The sequence below is a fragment of the Triticum aestivum genome, chromosome 7A (assembly GCF_018294505.1).
Source record: "Triticum aestivum cultivar Chinese Spring chromosome 7A, IWGSC CS RefSeq v2.1, whole genome shotgun sequence".
Classification (NCBI taxonomy): domain Eukaryota; kingdom Viridiplantae; phylum Streptophyta; class Magnoliopsida; order Poales; family Poaceae; genus Triticum; species Triticum aestivum.
In genome coordinates this window covers 605,958,902-605,978,549 of record NC_057812.1, presented here as the reverse complement: position 1 = coordinate 605,978,549, position 19,648 = coordinate 605,958,902, and the positions used below count along the sequence as shown (strand labels likewise).

Below are 19,648 nucleotides of genomic sequence, written 5' to 3'. Positions count from 1 at the left end.
TCGTGGAGCCGGTCGAGCTGTTTCCCGGACCTGCTCCACCTATCATATCCACTGACCGCGTAGGGTTAAACGGTTCTTATCTGAGAGATACCGCGGATGATCGTCGGTTGCACGGGCGTTTTCCCGAGCCCATGGGATGGAGTATATTGGTATCTAATCATCACGTTTCGCGCAGGTAATCTGGGTCGCAACAATAATCAATCCAAGAAGAGGAGGAGGAAAAGGGAGCTGATGAGTGACTGATTAACTCTGGGTTGGTGCCCCGTCGTGGCCACAGCGTAGCCCGTTCGTCTTTTCCCGTGTGGAGAACAGAGGGGCAACCACTGCGCCTCGCTGCGCTGGGCTCCTCGTGGTGGTTTGGCTTGGCTTGGCTTCTAGTTTAAGACCTTTTCCCCTACCTCCGGTGCGTGCGTGCGTGCGTGAGCTACTAGCTAGGCTAGCACAAGGCCGGTGGCAGTGGGGTGCATCTTTTTTAGGTTTAGCAGGGATTTGTACTTCTTTTTTCTTCAGAAGATGAAACTATTATAGGAATAAAGGACCTGGACATATATATATATATATATATATATATATATCATGGCAGTACTGCCTATAATTAAGCTACTCTTATAACATTAAAAGAGATTAAGCTACTCTAACGACATGATGCTGGCGAGTCCTACCACTTATGACCATAGGTGCTTTGAGCTATCAGCTAAGGTCCAGGCCTCTTCAACTGCTCCGAAAACCAAGTCCAAGCCTCCTCAACCGGTCCGGAAAATATAGTCGAGGCCTAATCAAAGCTTGTCTGAAATATAAAGCTGTCGCTGCTAATTGAACTTTTCTCAAATATAGAGCTGAAGGCCCCTAAGCTGGTATGTACGGTACAAAATACAGAGCTGAAGGCCCCTAAGCTGGTATGTACTGTACAAAATACAGAGCTGAAGGCCCCTAAGCTGGTATGTACAGTACAAAATACAGAGCTGAAGCTGGTCTGAAATGTTGCGAGAGCCTTTTCATTCTTCAGATAACCTCGGGTGTGGAGAGCGACAGGGCTTCTGTTCTGTGGTACAGTACAGTACTGCCCTAGGCTACAACCTACTCCAACGAAACTGGTCCAAAATCTATACAAAAGTCGAAGCCTCCGAAGCTGGTCAGAATTGAAAGCATTATGTCTGATGAACTGTTGAGAATGAGGGGGCACGCATGACGCAGCAAGTTTGGGGCCAGAAAAGCATCACACTCAATTGTTCACATGCCCTGTCTCTCTCTGATGGTAGCAAAGTGATGGATCACACACTCCCCATGTGGGCAAATAATTACATTTTTCTCTGTGTGCGTTGTCGGGACAATCAATCGAATTTACAGAGTGTAAATTAACCTTTGGACACTTTGCTGCCTATGCGTGACAAGAACTTGTTCGTCTCCTCCTTTACCCAGAAAAAAGAAAGAAAGAAAGAAAGAAATGAATCTTTGGCACCACCACAACAACAAATCAAGAAGTGAACCAAACATGGGAGGGAGAGAGAGGATGAGGAGGAAGAAGAAGGCCTAATCTAGCATGGAGAAACCGAACTTGAAGCAGGGACTCAGTGTCAGTGCGAGGAGGGGGAGGGCAGGAGGCTGCGCGCGTGCTGGAGCGTGCGCGTGAGCTTGGCGAGGTCGAGCCGGACGCTCTGCTTGTCGAGGTAGGTGGTCTTGATGGCGTTCCAGCCCTTCTTGTGCACGTCGTAGGGGTGCTGCAGGTAGAAATGGTCCTTGGGGTAGAGGTCCTTGAGCGAGCTCTCCTCCAGCGACACGTTGTACTCCATGTAGGTCACGTCGAAGTCCTTGGCCGGGTCCTTGAAGGTCACCCGGGACAGCCACTCCAGCCCGCCGAACGGCACCACCTGCAGCAGCACGGCGCGGCTCGGGAGGAACACCATGTTGGTCAGCCCGGCGCCGTGCACCCCCATCATCACGTCCGCCGAGTTCACCAGCCGCGCGAAGTTGGGCATGTCCGTGTGGTTGTCCGGCTCCGCGATGCGCACGTCGAACTGCGCCGCCGCCGCCGCGTGCGCCATGGCGCGCTCGTTCAGGAACCGCCGGGAGGACTTGCGGGAGATGATGAGGAGCCGCGGCTTGCCGAGGCTGGCGGCCCCGTCGTGGGACGCCACCACGCGGTCGAGCCGGAAGGCGCGCCGGAGCAGGCGCTTGAAGTCGGCCACGGTCTCGCCGCCCGGGGAGCGCGTGCCGTCGATGCCCATGGGCCGGTGGAAGGTGGAGCCGATGACGATGCGCGAGAAGCAGTGCACCTCCTGGTCGTTGTCCACGTCGATGACGTCGTAGTTGGAGAGCTGGCGGAAGAGCGGCGTGAACTTGTCCAGCCACCAGTCCTTGATGTCTGTGAGCAGGAACTGCACCTCGCCGCCGAAGTGGTGGGTGCTGGTGAAGAGCGGCACCAGCACGTCGGTGTAGTCGTGGTACAGGTTGCCCGCGAACCCGCCGCTGGAGAAGAGGAAGGCCGGGACGGAGTGGTTCCTGGTGCAGAGCGGCGGCACGGCGCTGTCGTTGGCGCCGCCGAAGGGGAGCAGCGCGAACTCGCGGACGTCGTCCATGGCGACGGCGTCGTGGCGGCGCGCGTACGGCTTGGTGCGCCACTCCTTGCCCAGCGGGCTGATGTAGATTTTGGAGTGGTTGCCGTCGACCCGGACGTCGCCCACGGCCGCGCACCGCTCCGAGCGCTTGCTGGTGTTGTAGCAGGTGGGGCGGCTGGGGTCGAACTCCTCCTCCCCGATGGGGCCGGAGATCTTGTACCGGCTGCTGTCGTAGTCCTCGTCGATCTCCACCTCCAGGTCCAGCAGCGGCGCCGGCTTGTTGGCTGCACGCACGCACACCCATCGAGCAAATCAGCATCAGCCGAGCAAGCAAGCGGAGGGAGGGAGGGATCGGCGGGTGAGGGAATGGAGCGGGGAATGGGGAGGGACGTACGGTACGGGGTGGAGCAGTAGCGGGCCTTGATGAAGGTGAGGACGCAGAGGGAGAGCAGCATGGTGACCACCATGGCCGAGTTGCCCATCCGGCGCGGCTCCTGCCGCGACCTCGGCTGCTTCATGGCGCCTGCCCGCCGGTGGTGGAGGTGGAGATGGCTTGGCACGGCGGGCCGGGGATCGACCGGAAGCCACAGCAGCGACAGCGCAGCGCGGGCGGGGGAGCTGTGCGGCGCAAGGGTATTAAAGGCGTGGTTGGTGGAGGCGATGGCGATGTAGCGCGCGGAGGAGGTTCAGGCCCGGAGGTTGGTTGGTGGGCTCGCGTCGCGCGCGCGCCGGCCGTGGTGGGTGTGGCTCTACCTGACCTGAGGGACCCGGCACGGCAACCACTACGGCGGGCAGGGCAGCGGCTACTAGCTCCTGTGATGCTGGACCACCGCCCCAGGCCAACGACCCACTGGCCGCTGCCCCCTCGCCGCCGATTGGCCGGGGACGGACGGCTGATGCAGTCGCCCACTCAGATAAATTTCGCCGGAGACAGCACGGCAGCTTCCGAGGCCGCGTTGATGTCTGAAACACACATCTTCCTCCTTATCTTACGACTACGACACGGCACATGCTGTCACTTGCAGACGGCAACTGTCGGTGTGAAGAGAAGGGCCGGGCGTGCTGTACTGTAGCTCAGGAGGAGCACGACGGCCAAACGTTCACGCGCGTTCGGCAGCCACGCACGCGGTTTTCCACGGCGGCGGCGAGGTCGGCAGCCGCCGTGCGTGAACCGGCGAGCTGGCTAATCAGTAATCATACATACGCCGTCGTTTCAGACATACTACGTCCGCCCAACTAAATGCTAAATGCTGGCGTGGCGCGCAGGTCGCGGCGCGCGTGATTGCGGCGTCCGTGCGCGTACCCGCGGCCCACGTGCTCTGCTCGCCGGCAAGACGGCAAGGGCCGTGGTCTGGCGCTGCCTTGCGTTTGCCGGAACCTACCCAACCGCTCGCTGGCGACCAGAAGGGATTGACTTACGCCGGAATCATTTTCCTTGGCCAGTTAAGTCTCGAGTGATCATGCGGATCACATTCACTCACATATAACGCTGGCGCATCTTTGACATCTTTGGGCTCGTACGGAGCTAGCCCCCCGCGACGCAACCCAACCACACCATCCATCACCTCACACGGCTGCACAGGAGAAAAGAGGAGGAAAACGGCATGGTTTTGAGACCGGACGAAAAGGCTCTCTCTTCTCTCATCCGCACGCCCGGGTGAGTAGCTGTCCCGTCGTTTTTCCCTTGCGTCCACCATCTTCTTCAAGGTGAAAGGAACGACCGGCCGTGTGTACGACTCAGCATTTCACAAGTCGCAAGCAACGACGCGAACGCACCTCTCTCTGTCATGTGAAACACACAACTCCGATCCGATCAAACCATCCCGTCAGCTTTGTCCGTCCGTCCGGCCATCCATCTCGCCCAATGAAAAGCCAGCATTATCGTTCGCGACGAGCTGCCGGAGCTGGTGAGATCCCCAAGCCACGCACGCACTAGCTAGCTTGGACCGATTTTCTTCACTTGCACTCATCCGAACCCGGTCCCCGAAGCCTAAGCGTGCCGTAGGATTGGATGGATCGACGCCGTGCCGGGAGAGGAGGGCGGAGAGGGACCGCGCAGCTCCATTTTTTGCTTCGGTGGGAGACGAAAGGTGCTCCCGCCTGCCTGATATATAAAGCATGCCACCGATGAAAGCGTGTCCATGGACCAGGCTGCGGCCGGCGGCTACTACGCACTACTACAGGCTCATTCACCGGGCCTTCCCTCTCTGCCTTTGCTTGTTGTTGCTCCACGGGTCACTGTTAAATACTGTTGCCGGGAATGAATAATGTTTGCCTTCTGATGCAAACTTGTCGGTGTTGGGTGTACAGTCAGTGTGCGTGTGATGGTGGCGTCGCCGGAGTCGGACGTTGGCGGCGGCGAAGAAGCACCAACGGTGTTGGCTGGCTTTCAGGGTGGAGTGCGGGAGGGAGAGTGTACAACAAAAGGGACCTGGATTATGTGATCCCGAGCTTCGGTGATCCTGGATGAACAGTTCAAAAAAAAAATCTGAATTTCTGCGGCAAGAAATATTGCTGTTCTTTCTAGATGCATGCAAATTTTCATGATGAAATTACATTTGTGGAGGTGTGAACAAAAAAACAAAATTGATGCTCCGAAAAAGTCTTTTTGGAAGCACTTGGAAACATCAATTTTTTTTCACGCTTCCACAAATGTAATTTCATAATGAAAATTTGCATGCATGTAGAAAAAACATCAATGTTTCCCTTCCACAAAAAAAAACATCAATGTTTCTTGTAAAAAAATCAGAAATTTTAAATTTTGCTACTATTTTCTTTCGCAAAAAAAACCGCTACTATTTTTCTTTGGATTTTACTGTTCATACGGGATTACTGGAGCTCAGGATCACATGAATACTTTCGGTACAAAAGTCGTATTATAAGCATGTGTTGCTTTTTGATTGGTAAATGTTTCTGAACGGCTGACATCCGATTTGTGGCCCGTCAGATCGATCTGGATCGAACGGCCAGACGCTCTTTGTGGCCCCGCGCACCGTAGGCATGCTCTGCCTTATCTCTCATCCACTCGTTTTTCCCCGGCCCTGAACACAATCTTCCCATCGTCGTTCTTTCCCAACAAGTGCACGCCTCCATGGCTACCTCCTGCTGGCATCCGATTATGTGTTGCCATAAGGGCTCGAAGTCAAGCTTGAACAACCCCCTCCCCCCTCCTCTCTCTCTCTCTCTCTTTGAAACGGGAGAGTAGTTGCATCCTCATAGCCATCGTTTTGTTGTAACAGGAGCTCCGTGCTACTATGCCCCATCCACTCTTATGTGCAAGGTTGCAACCAGCGATCGATAAAGCTGCAACCGACGCCTGTGAGGGTTGCAACCGATGAGGAAAAAAGCTTCAACCGGAGATGATGAAAGCTGGAACCGACCAATGCGCAACCGCAAAAGCTTCAACCGATCGATGACCGAAAAAGTTTCAACCAGCGACGCGAGTTGACGATGGTACAAGCGGTGAAGCTGGGAGCTGTGGCCGGTGGTGCGGTAGCGCTATGGCGACGACGACACTGCAACGACAACCACCACATGTTGAGGCGTTCACCAACGACAGTGCTCCGCCCAGCCGCAATGTTGACGCGAGGGCAGCGACTAAAACCAACGGGGATGGGTGCGGCGAGGGTAGCGACTGGCGGCGAGTCGGTGGTGCTTCGAGCTCAGTCGCCTCACACGTCCATGGCGGTTGTCACGGGCGCTCACTGTCGTCTTTTGGCATCAAACCAATTAGCCTCTTCGTCTTCATTTTCTTTAACATCCTCCTTCTTTAGTCCTATATTTTTATTTTCCCCTCCATTTAGGGTTTGTTTACTTTGAACATTTTCTCAAAAGTATATGAACTTATGTTTAAACATTATTAAAATCCCTTTACAAAATATATGAACTATTTTTTGAAAAAGATGAAACTGTTTTATACATTAATGATATTTTGTATAAATGACCATTTTGTAAATACGAGATGAATATACTATTTTATATATGTGAAGATTTAATCTACATACATGAAAAAAAATTATTTTTCCTCATTTTTATAAATATACTTTTGACAATGCATTTTTAAAAAAAAAGTTAAACAAAAACATAATTTCTCCACACAAAAAAAGAACTAATGGGCTGCTCTACAGCGGTTTCATCATGAGAAGAGGTCCTCATATTGTCTCTATAACGTTTAACAGCGCTTGCTCCAATATAGATCAATTCTTTTATGGCGCCGCTCGACCATTCAAAAAGAGTATTTAACCAAAAACCATCACATTTCATGAAAACGTGCCCAGAAACTACCACTTTACGAATTTGTGCCGAAAACTACCACTTTTTTGCTAGTCTGTGCCTAAAAACTACCAGATTGACTTAATGACTGATTAGCAAGAATTAAACTTGATTATGACAGGTTGGTGCCCACATGTGATTCTTCTTCTTCCACCCTGCCACCGCCGCGGGTCGCTCCCTCCCCTTCCCCACCTCCTCCCCACAGCAAGGTGAAGGGGAGCGTCGAGAAGGCCAAGGACGAGGCCAAGATCATGCACGTCGCCGCCGCGTCGCTGCGCGCAGACCTGGAGAAGGAGAAGGCGGAGCTGGCCGCGCTACGGCAGAAGCAGAGCACGTTGTCGTCTGCGTCCATCCCGTCGCTGGAGGAGGAGTTGAGCAGGGTGACCTCCGAGCTCGCCGCAACGCAGGCAAGAGCGAGGGGCAGCGAAGAGCGAAGAAGAAGAAGACGGCTAAACAACTAGACGAGGCACGACGAGAGGCGGAGCGAGCCAAGGCGAGTGCACGGGCGACGCAGGAGGAAGCCACCGCGGGCAGGGAAGACACGCACGTGGCCAGGGCCGCTGTCCAGGCCATGGTGGCGCGGCTAGAGGCGGTGTTGTGGGAGGTGCTTGCCATGAAGGTGTCGGCGGAGACCGCCGTGGTCGGTGCAGGAGCAGCACCACCGCGCCGCCCATGGACTCGCCCAGCAGGAACCGAGGCAGCGGCGTCGATGCAGGGTCGCAACCACACCGTCATGGCCAGCAACCACACCTCGCCGGTGTCCTCAGCCACCTACTAGTGCGATGGTGAAGCTCACCTGCTTCCCTCCCTTGCACTGAAAGTGTTGTTAAAATGCCACAGAGAGAGGAGGAAGCTCGTCAGCCCTGACGAGGGGCCCATTTGTCATAAACATGTTTATATCTTCTAAACTGGTCATTTCCCGAAGTGGTAGTTTTTTGCCACGGGTTTGTAAAAAAGTGATAGTTTTTGGCACAAATTTATAAAGTGGTAGTTTTTGGACACATTTTCATGAAATGTGGTAGTTTTTGATTAAATACTCGTTCAAAAACCAGCAAATTTGACTAAATAACGGCTAGCTGCTTTCTAAAAAGATTGTAAACTCAAGAACATGTTCATGAATTTCAAATTAGTTTATAGATTGAAAAAAAAAATCCTTTTTTAAAGAAAAATATTAATGAATTTAGAAAATGTCCGTGGATAAGAAAAGGTTTACGGATTAAAAACAATCACGAATTTTAAAAATGTTCAAAGATTAAAAAAATGTTTAAAATTTTTGTTAATTTTGAAAACAAAAAAAAATGAAAAATACTGAAGAAAAGAAAAAAAAAGCCAAAAGATGGGAAACCAGAGCAATGAAATAAAAAATCTCCCAAACTAGTCTAGTCCAACACAGTTACAAAGTGCACGATTTTGCAAATCACTAAATATTCATCGCAGCGGATATTCTAGATTCTGAACCGCTGTAAAGTTGTACATGTTTCATTTTGCTATCTTTTTTTTTTTGAAAGTTATTTTGCTATCTTTGTTGTGTCCAGTTCAAATAGAGGGTGTGTGTGTGGGGGGGGGGGGGGGGGGGGGGGATCGCTGTGTCAAACTAACACTTGACACACTTCATTTGAAATAATCGGATCCTTGTATGACGTAACAATTTCAATGTTCAATCCAGAGGATTGTCTGATGACCTATTATGCTATTTGGTGTGTTTTAGACTCTTGGATTTGGCCATCTCATTTTAACCTGTGTTTATCAATTGAGCATATTCTAAGTTGGATGCCAAATATGTGATCGAAATATGTACCCATATGATACAACTATCCAGTACAGACTCGTATGTCAGGTTCTACGCCGCTGACTTGCTTCGGCTATAGATTTACAGAGCCCGGAGACCGCACGACAAGAGTGATCTACTAGCCTGGGTGCAACTTCTTGATGGCTGATTTTTGGTTTTGTTAGAAGCTGTTGTAATCTTCTGATAGGAAAACCTTTCTCTGTTCTTTCCTCCTTTTTAGGCTGCTTGTGGCCTTGCACCTTGGTGCATTTTACAAGCTTCATGTAATTGACTCTGGTCTCCAGGCTTTGCCTGTTTTCAAATATATAACGTGGAAGCCATTCTATCTTTATTTAAAAAAATACATCTATCCAGTGTCATCGGCAAATTGACCTATTATGAAAAATCTGGCATATTCTGAGAAAGCTAACATCCAGATTTCATAGCTCGCAGGTATCTCTATAATTAAAAACAGTTTTGCTAAAGCTCTGTTACTTGAATAAAAACCACTCAAGAAAAGAAATACATGGATACCAAGATATATGATCGCTGTGTCAAACTAACACTTGACACACTTCATTTGAAATAATCGCATCCTTGTATGATGTAACAATTTCAATGTTCAATCCAGAGGATTGTCTGATGACCTATTATGCTGTTTGGTGTGTTTTAGACTCTTGGATTTGGCCATCTCATTTTAACCTGTGTTTATCAATTGAGCATATTCTAAGTTGGATGCCAAATATGTGATCTAAATATGTACCCATATGATACAACTATCCAGTACAGACTCGTATGTCAGGTTCTACGCCGCTGACTTGCTTCGGCTATAGATTTACAGAGCCCGGAGACCGCACGACAAGAGTGATCTACTGGCCTGGGTGCAACTTCTTGATGGCTGATTTTTGGTTTTGTTAGAAGCTGTTGTAATCTTCTCATAGGAAAACCTTTCTCTGTTCTTTCCTCCTTCCTTTTAGGCTGCTTGTGGCCTTGCACCTTGGTGCATTTTACAAGCTTCATGTAATTGACTCTGGTCTCCAGGCTTTGCCTGTTTTCAAATATATAACGTAGAAGCCATTCTATCTTTATTTAAAAAAAATACATCTATCCAGTGTCATCGGCAAATTGACCTATTATGAAAAATCTGGTATATTCTGAGAAAGCTAAGATCCAGATTTCATAGCTCGCAGGTATCTCTATAATTAAAAACAGTTTTGCTAAAGCTCTGTTACTTGAATAAAAACCACTCAACAAAAGAAATACATGGATACCAAGATATATGATCGCTGTGTCAAACTAACACTTGACACACTTCATTTGAAATAATCGCATCCTTGTATGACGTAACAATTTCAATGTTCAATCCAGAGGATTGTCTGATGACCTATTATGCTGTTTGGTGTGTTTTAGACTCTTGGATTTGGCCATCTCATTTTAACCTGTGTTTATCAATTGAGCATATTCTAAGTTGGATGCCAAATATGTGATCTATACCCATATGATACAACTATCCAGTACAGACTCGTATGTCAGGTTCTACGCCGCTGACTTGCTTCGGCTATAGATTTATAGAGCCCGGAGACCGCACGACAAGAGTGATCTACTGGCCTGGGTGCAACTTCTTGATGGCTGATTTTTGGTTTTGTTAGAAGCTGTTGTAATCTTCTCATAGGAAAACCTTTCTCTGTTCTTTCCTCCTTTTTAGGCTGCTTGTGGCCTTGCACCTTGGTGCATTTTACAAGCTTCATGTAATTGACTCTGGTCTCCAGGCTTTGCCTGTTTTCAAATATATAACGTAGAAGCCATTCTACCTTTATTTTAAAAAATACATCTATCCAGTGTCATCGGCAAATTGACCTATTATGAAAAATCTGGCATATTCTGAGAAAGCTAACATCTAGATTTCATAGCTCGCAGGTATCTCTATAATTAAAAACAGTTTTGCTAAAGCTCTGTTACTTGAATAAAAACCACTCAACAAAAGAAGTACATGGATACCAAGATATATGTACTCGCTCCCCCCTATACTTGAATCCTGGCTCCGCCACTGGGTATAGCAGGATAAGCTGGTACTTTTACTGACTAAACATAGCTCGGTAATTCAAGAACCTAGGAAGCACATGGACATGATAAGCAATACTGCAGCACTAGTGGTTTTCACTGTCAGTGAGCTTTCGATGAAATTTACTGAAATTTCATTACTTTCAGCAGTCACTGAAATATTTACCTTCGGCCAAAATATTTCAGCAATTTCGGTTGTACACATGAATCCAAATATTTTTCAAAAATTCAAAAAATTCAAATATTTAACTGAATATTTCGGCCAACGCAAACCAGAATCACTGATATTCACTGAATTTTTGTTAGTGCTGATTTTTTTTTTCTAAAAGTGGAAGTAAAAACCAACACAGATACTAGACTACCACCCGCAACAAGATCAGTACTACTTCAGAAGCTGAGCGCATAGAGAAGAATGACAGTGGTGAAAACTGAAAACCAGTGCCAGAACGGAGGTCACCAGAGCCGGCAGCGCGAGAGCGCCGCTGTTATTTTTTTTTAAAAAAAAGAGGATGACCCCCCGACCTTTACATCTCGACTATTTTATTAATTATTCTTAAAAGACCTTACAAAGTCATACAACAGCAAAACTAAAGCCGCCGTCTAAGCAACAAACTGTCGCTACACCTATTCAGTTGATGAAGGGATGCAGATAGCCTGGACCTAATACCAAACAGACATCGCAGCCAAGCCTAACATGTAAGACCTAAGACCCCAACCTAGCCACTTGCCGGGTCTGGTGCGCACACTGGTCCGGCGTATTCTCAGAGGCCGCCGCCGCCAACTGCAACCGCTCCATCTTCAGATCTGTACTGATGCATCAACCTTGCTCGGTCCAGCTATCGTCGACGCCACCACGGCGCCCAACGGCACCTCCTCCCTGCGCGCAAACAACTGTACACGTCGTGGTCGCCACTGATACACCTCAGCGCCATGCTTCCACGTACCACTAGCCGACACAGCTTGAAGCCCTTGGAGCATCTGTCGTGCGTAGCACCTGCCGACCAGGCATGACCAAGCGTACCACCTGTCGGTCAGGCATGACTTGACATCTCCACCGAAGCTTCGTGCAAGACGAAGCCGCTTCACCTCCTGCCTCTGACTTTCAGCACTGCTCCAGAAAACGACTCTTCCAAGAGAGAAACGACACCGCAGTGCCGCCATCGTCTAGTCTGGAACACCAGATCCTAGAGTTTTCCCCCGAAGCAATACGAGTGTATCGACGGAAGTCACATGACGATGCCTTCATCAAGGTAACGACGTGGAACGCCGCCATCGCCCGCCGTCGGCTCGGTTTTCACCGGCAGCTACATCTTCCCGACTCGCAGCTGGTGCCAGATGACGGATCCCGAGATCCGAACACTCAACCTTAGGCTGACCACCTCTGAGGAAGAGATGACCACCACCGCCGGCTGCACCGGTCAGAACAGATCTGATTGGAGATGCCGCCGACAAGACCATCAGGCCCTCCACGCCGCCGTCGCCGATCTGAAGACAGCATGCACGCCACCGGCGCCAAGCCGGCCGCCGCCAACCGCAGCCGCCGCCACCGCCCGAAGGGCCAGCCGCAGCGCCCGCAACCCTGTCCTCCGCCGCGCCAAGCCGTCGCCGTCCGAGGACAGGCCGGCCTCCCGCCGCCATCCGCCGAGCCGCAGATCCCAAATCGATCGCGCCACCACACGCCTTGGGATCCGCCCCACCCCGGAGATGCGCGAGAGAGGGGATGAGGGAGTTTGCGGCGGCGGGGGCTAGGTTTCTGGCCACCCGAGTCGCCCTAGGGGGAGGACCACACGGCGGCGGCTAGGTTTCTGATCGCCCGAGTCGCCCTAGGGGGAGGACGACACGGTGCAGACATGGAGCGCCGCCGTTTTTGGTGTTATGCTGTCTTGTATTTGCCGTGCCTCTACTGGTGTGCCTCCCGCCGCGGCTCGCTCCACCGCCGGGCCGCCGCCTTCCATGTGCCCAAGCTTCCTGGGACTCACCATCTCCAGGAGCCTCTTGCCTTCGGTTTCTTGAAAGTAAGCAGCAATTCCAGGAATAACACTTTTGTTAGAAATTGGATTTTCATGGCAAGGTTGAACCTTAAGTATCAAGAAGGAAGAGAAGAGAGAGGAGATCGATGCACAGAGACTACCAACCATGCAGTACCTGCACCTGTATTGTATACGAGGCATCAGACGACGATGAGCTGCATGAGCCATGGCGGTGGATTCCAAGGCTGGAACTTCATTGTTTCAGGCCTGAATTTGGAAAAGGCCGCCGGATGAGTGTCATTGCCAGAGATCGGGTATTCGAATGAGACGCAGGTGCACGCAGTCTTTGAAAAATGCCTGCTAGAGCTGGTTTCAAGTGGTCAGACGTCAGTGGCCTCTGTCTAGTCTCTACTTTTGTCCGGCTCAGCCTTTGACCTTCATCACAGGCTCACAGCCATAGCCACAGACCTAACCGGTTGGCAGAGCAAATGTAGCTTTTGGATGCCATCAGTTAGGGTGCTTTGAGCTCTAAGTGCGTCTGGTCCTGTATGTTAGGCTTGGCAGAAAAGGAAAAATATGATGCCATGAACTGATGGATGTGTTCTTCCAGAAGCTCTACCTCCTTATCCGGCCGGGTCAGCTGCTGGCCTGCTACTGCTTTAAATTACTAGCTAGTACTTTACGTGCTCTAGACTTCTGGTCCAGCAAGAGAGTGACACATCACACACGAATGGGGCCAGTTATGCCATATCGATCATCACCCGAGGCTGAGGGAGGGAAATACAGTACATGGTTAAAAGGAACTCATCTGAGTTTCAGTGTAGGAAGTTTCAGAGCTACTCCAAAGGCACTGCATTGCGTTGTCTGGGTTATTTATTTCACTGAGATGCCGAGACAAGAGCTAGTTCTCTGATCTCAGTGAAGTCTACAGGAGAGAAGAATATGTATAATTTTAGTACAAAATTGTACTAAGTCAGCGACACTTGATTTTGGCCTTTTGGGATGGAGGAAGTATATTTCTTCGTTCGAAAAAACTTGTCCCTCGAATGAATGTATCTAGCATCAAATTAGTGCTAAATACATTTATTTGATGAAAAAGCTTGGGACAAGCTTTTACAGATGGAGGGAGTACAGCGCAGCAAGCGGGGTGCGTACCCAGTAACCGAAGCATGTTGGAGTGTAAACATCGGATACTTGAAAGAGCTTTCTTTTCTTTCAAAGATGTAGTAGAGTACTATGCTACACTGACTTTGGGTAGCTCAAGCAAGAGGACAATGGATTTGGTAGAGAAGTAGCAGCGCATCGTATGGTAATTGAGTGATGATTGGTCCTGCTCCGTAACAGTCCGATCTGGTACTAGTAGCCTACTACTCTCTCTGTATCTAAATATAAATATAAGTCATTTTGATAGGCTTGTGAGGAAGTAGTAGCAAAAGTCGACACATGCTTTTGTGGCTTCAATTTAAGTTCCTGATGATGGTTTTGTGTCGCCTACGGACACCAGCAATAATTGCCAAGGTTTGGCAGCTCGGTTCGGGTTGGAGAATATCATGGCATTATTTTTAGAAATGTAGGTTTTTGATATTTTTGATGCGTTTCGTATCGACAAATACAATGATTTTATAAATCATAGTCTTTTCAATAACCCTTTTTTAGTATTTGAAAAAGCTCGACCTCTTGTTTCAAAGGAAAAGTTATTGAGCCAACTTTTATGCGTAGCATGTCAATTCAACATGTTGCAGCATGGCAAATTCCCAAACATGTGGGCGAATTTCCCATTTTCTTGTAGTGTGACAATTCACTATAATGCCTCCTGCAAATATTCTAAACACATGGCAATCTACCCTGTTGCAGCATGGTGAATCCCTAACAATTCTTTCTGCTAGCATGACAATTTCTTCTTTTCAACATGGCAAATATACTCCCTCTGTTCTTTTCTAGTTCGCGTATAAGATTTGTGTGAAGTCAAGCCTCATAAAGTTTGACCAAATCTATAGAAAAAAAATACTACATTCACAATGTGAAATCAATACCAATAGATGCGCCATGACTTAAAGTTTCATATTGTATGATGTTTTTTCATATAAATATGGTTAAACTTTGTGAAGTTTGACTTTAGGAAATTCTTATATGCAAAGTAAAAAAGGACCGGAAAGAGTATTTCTTACAACATGGCAATTCATGAGCATTCACTGAGAGTGATTTTTTGAAGGAACATTCGATGGCGTGTTCGCTCGGACGAGCTTTTTGTAGGGAATATCTGTTCATCTGGGTGGCTTCCTAATGAAAATCAGCTCGTTATTGGTGTCCTTTCTCCAAACTAGTTTAAAAAGTGTGATTTTAGAAACTAAGGTATTAGTTTTCGGACACTGGATTACAAGGTTGTAAAGTACCACGATTTTGGACAAATCTATGCTGTCAAAATGGGTCTTAGTCAAGTTTTTTTTTTTGAAACAAGCAATGGGTCTTATTCAAGTGTTTACTGTGTAAAAATATACATGAAAAATGTCTAAGTAAACTTTAACCTATTTGACTGTGCCAAATGTACAACAGGCACATACCGGACGCTCGATAGTGCCTCGTAGTACAGTACAGTAGGAGTGTAGGACATCTACCATGACGGTGCTATAAGAATGCTAAAAGGCTTTGCGTCACGTGCACTGATAGAGGGGAAAAAATACAGCATTATTATGGCAGGGCCAACACCAATTCAGAGGCCCACCCAGACTGCCATCCCCCACACATCCAGGCCTGAACCCTGGAAGTTTCCCTCTCGCTAGGGTTTTGGTCTCTCTCGTCGCCGGCGGCGTTGAGAAAGTTTGTGCCCTTCTCCTCCCTGGATCACCGTCCTCCTTGCCCGGGCTGACTAAGGGGTAGTCCTGGACTGCCGCCAGGCCTTGGCAGGGGCTGTTTTTTCAGGGTAGGGTTAGGGTTTTTTGGGATCCTTCTGTCGGGCTGACCGAGAGATCGATCTGACTTGCCGATCGGAAGCATGGCGCAGTGTGAGAACTCGTCTGCATCAGGGTCCAAGGGGAAAAGCAAAGTGGAGGACCTCATGAAGGAGCTGGCTCTAAAGGAGGACGGCCTGGACAATGTGATCTTCGAGGAATCTGACGCCCCAGCTGATGAGGACATACGTTGGATGATTCTTGTTCATGTTCACATGGACAAAGGATTCAACAACTATTGGTTCTTTCGCAATATGCACACGGCGTGGGATCTAGCCAGGAAGGTCAAGATCAAAACTTTGGAGGAAAATTTGTTCATGATGCAATTCAACTGTCTTGGAGATTGGGAGAGGGTTACCCAGGGAGGGCTGTGGCACTTCCGGGGAAATCCGGTGATCATTGCTCCCTATGATGGATACTCGAAGCCGTCATCTATCGAGCTCTTTAAATTTGAGATATGAGTACGCATCATCGACCTCCCCATAGCCTACCATGGTAAGGTGAAAGCTTTAGCCTCGAAGGTGGGCGAGTTCGTGGACTCGGAGCCGTCATCTTTTGACTTCGAGGGCAACTTCTACAGAGTTAGGGTGCGCCTGGATGTGCGTAACCCATTGAAAAAAGCTACCTCGTTGATCTGTGGAGGAGAGAGGGAAATCTTTCCAGTCAAATACGAGCGGTTGCCGGACTAGTGCCAAGTCTGCAGTATGATGGGCCACGAGTTCAAGGAGCACGGGGACGGGGTGAATCCGCCATCAGCTTTGACCTTCAAAAATCTGCGTGCGCCGGCGACCACAGCTTGGGGCACCCGACGCGGTAACAACAATCAGAAATCCAAGAAGCAAGATGGCCATGATGGAGATGCGGGATCAGAGAAAGGCTTGGAGTCTGATGAGCTTGGAAGCCAGGAGTTGAATGATGTTGATATGGAAACATGAGATTCTAATCGCAAACGATCTTCAGACCAAGTGGTCGGGGTGCCTGAGCAAACGGTAACTGGACGGGAGCTCGCCCTTGTGCCCAAGACAAGTGGTGGTGCTGTTCCTCCGAGTCCACCACCAAAACAAGATCCCAAGAGGTCTAAGATTGTTTTGCAAAACGAGAAAAGCAACATTAGTGGTACTAAGAAGACCCCTACAGTGGGCAAAAACATTGATGCAAGATCGGCGGCCTCCCCGGTGGAGGACCGTCGGGCACAATGAATCTCTTATGCTGGAATTGTCGCAGGATTGGCAACGCCAAGACAATTCAAGAGCTGCGCAAACTCGCGAGAAAGTTTGCCCCTAAAGTGCTCAGAATAGTTGAAACTCAGATTAGTGGAGAAAGAGCTGAAAATTTAAAGAGTACTTTAGGTTTTGATAATTCTTTTGCTGTTGACTCCTCCGGTAGAAGCGGAGGTTTAGCTATTTTTGGAATGATGAAATAAACATTGAGATTTTGGGTTATTCGAAATATCACATAGATGCAAAAGTTAGTGACTTAGGGGGTGATCCGTGGAGGCTATCTTGCTTCGACGCTGATGCACAAACCCACCTTCGTCATCAAACTTGGGATACTATGAAAAATATGTCTATGTTACAAAATCTGCCCTGGATATGCATGGGAGATTTCAATGAAGTTTTAATGCATGATGAGCATGAAGGAATTGGCAACAGAAGTCAAGCTCAGATTCAAGACTTCAGAGATGCAGTGGATATTTGTGGTTTGGTTGACCTTGGCTTTAAATGGACGAGGTGGACATTTGAAAAGACGGTTGTAGGAGGCACTTTCATGCGCGTCCGCCTAGACAGAGTCCTCGGCATGCCCGAGTGGTGCGGAAAATTCCCTGCTGCTATGGTAGAGCACCTCACAGCGGCTACTCTCAGATCATTCTCCCCTGTTATTACAACTTGCACAGTCGGCTAAACAAGCAAGGTTGTTTTGATATGAGGTTATGTGGGACACACACTCAGACCTGGAAGCTACGGTGCAACACTCGTGGGATCCTGGCGGGAATAGCCTAACAGCAGCCGAGGTACGGGCCAATCTTGAGGCTCTTCTAATAATCTTGGCGAATGGTCAAGGTCCGCTTTTGGAAGTGTCAAGGGGCAGATTAGAAGCTTGAAGAAGGAGCTTGAGCGACTTCGAAGTGATCCATCACGAGCGGGTCCGTCCCATGCAGAAATTAAAATTAATGATCGTCTCATTGAACTCTATTTGCGCGAGGAAATAATGTGGAGGCAGAGGTCCCGTGTTCAATGGCTATCAGAAGGCGACCGTAACTCACATTTTTTCACTTAAGGACATCTATGAGGCGACAAAAAAATCTGATTAAGGCACTACATCGTTGTTGGGGATAAAACCATAAGGCTCCTGCCAGTTGCCGATAACTTTAACAAAACATGATCATCTTATACAACAATTTATATCTCATCACATCTTGACCATATCACATCACAACATGCCCTGCAAAAACAAGTTATACGTTCTCTACTTTGTTGTTGCAAGTTTTACGTGGCTGCTACGGGCTTAGCAAGAACCGTTCTTACCTACGGCATAAAAACCATAACGTGGTATAGTGATTGCTTTTTGATCTTCAGAAAGAACCCTGTTCATTGAATCCGATTCAACTAAAGTTGGAGAAACAAACACCTGCCAGCCACCTGTGTGCAAAGCACGTGGGTAGAACCAGTCTTGTGAATGCGGTCTGTAATGTCGGTCCAGGCCGCTTCATCCAACAATACCGTCGAACCAAGAAACAACTAGTGACGACAAGCAATATGTATATACCCACGCCCACAACTCCTTTGTGTTCTACTCGTGCATATAACATCTACTCATAGACCTGGCTCAGATGCCACTGTTGGGGAACGTAGTATTTCAAAAATTTCCTATGATCACACAAGATCTATCTAGGGATGCATAGCAACAATAGGGAAGAGTGTGTCTACGTACCCTTGTAGACCGAAAGCGGGAGCATTAAGTAATGCGGTTGATGTAGTCGAACGTCTTCGCGATCCAACCGATCAAGTACCGAACGCACGACACCTCCACAATCTGCACACGTTCAGCTCGGTGACGTCCCTCGAACTCTAGATCCAGCTGAGGCCGAGGGAGAGTTTCATCAGCATGACAGTGTGGTGACGGTGATGATGAAGTTACCGACGGAGGGCTTCGTCTAAGCACTACGACAATATGACCGAGGTGGAAATCTGTGGAGGGGGGCAGCACACATGGCTAAGAAATCAACTTGTGTGTCTATGGGGTGCCCCCTCCCCCGTATATAAAAGAGGGGAGGAGGAGGGCCGGCCTCAAGGGGCACGCCCAAAGGGGGGATTCCTACTCCTAGTAGGAGTAGGCTTGTCCCCTTTCCTAGTCCAAATAGGAAAAGAAGGAAGGAGAGGGAGAGGGATAAGGAAAGAGGGGTGCCGCCCCTCCTAGTCCAATTCGGACCATCCCATGGGGGGCGCGCTGCCTCCCCTTATGGCCCTTCTCTTATTTCCACTAAAGCCCAAAAAGGCCCAATACTTCCCCCGGCAAATTCCCGTAACTCTCCGGGTTAAATAGGCCAGCTTCAGAGTCAATTTGACAGGTTATGCTCCGGGTTAAATATATAAGGAGGGGCAGGGCCAACTTCAGAGTCAATTCCATGTTAAACTAATCTGTAATATAAACACAAGAACAAATTTGACAGGTTGTGCTTCGGGTTAAATATTTTGTACGCCGGCACCTGATCATCGTTAAGTCCTTGTCATTTCCTTGATATATACATTTCCATGATCTCATAGCGAATCTCCCTTAGCAGATATGTTTCAACTTTGTCAATGCAAAAAATCCAGATACTTCTTTTTAGAAATCCGGGTTAATAGGCCAGCTTCAGAGTCAATTTGTTGACATTGGTCTCTTGTAGAGAAATGTAAGAAATAATCCACTTGAACCGGCTTCCAAAGCGCCGGCTTAAAAAATATTGGTCTTGAAATATTCATCTGACTTTCAGCCAGCTTGAAGATATAAAACTTGCCGGCTTATCAATACCAAAATTGCCGGGTTATAAAGCAGACGATGCCGGGTGATAATTGTTGTAGACACCGGGTCATG

The 19,648-nt window shown here is 48.6% G+C and overlaps 1 protein-coding gene across 1 annotated transcript; it reads right to left on the bottom strand.

Annotated features, from left to right (window-relative positions):
* Positions 1–1,226: 1,226 nt before the first annotated feature.
* Positions 1,227–3,434, bottom strand: LOC123148564 (alpha-1,3-arabinosyltransferase XAT2). The gene is made up of 2 exons (XM_044568000.1): positions 2,950–3,434; positions 1,227–2,839 (listed from the first exon to the last, which is right to left on the bottom strand). Exons 1-2 carry the CDS (start codon positions 3,071–3,073, stop codon positions 1,575–1,577), a joined length of 1,389 nt encoding a protein of 462 aa, XP_044423935.1. The 5' UTR covers positions 3,074–3,434; the 3' UTR covers positions 1,227–1,574.
* Between the last annotated feature and the right edge of the window lie 16,214 nt (positions 3,435–19,648).

Excerpts from the sequence above, each read along its gene's own strand:
- LOC123148564 (XM_044568000.1), bottom strand. The coding sequence starts at position 3,073 with ATGAAGCAGCCGAGGTCGCGGCAGGAGCCGCGCCGGATGGGCAACTCG. Across the intron at positions 2,840-2,949 it reads CTACTGCTCCACCCCGTACC|CCAACAAGCCGGCGCCGCTG; the intron begins GTACGTCCCTCC and ends GCGTGCGTGCAG.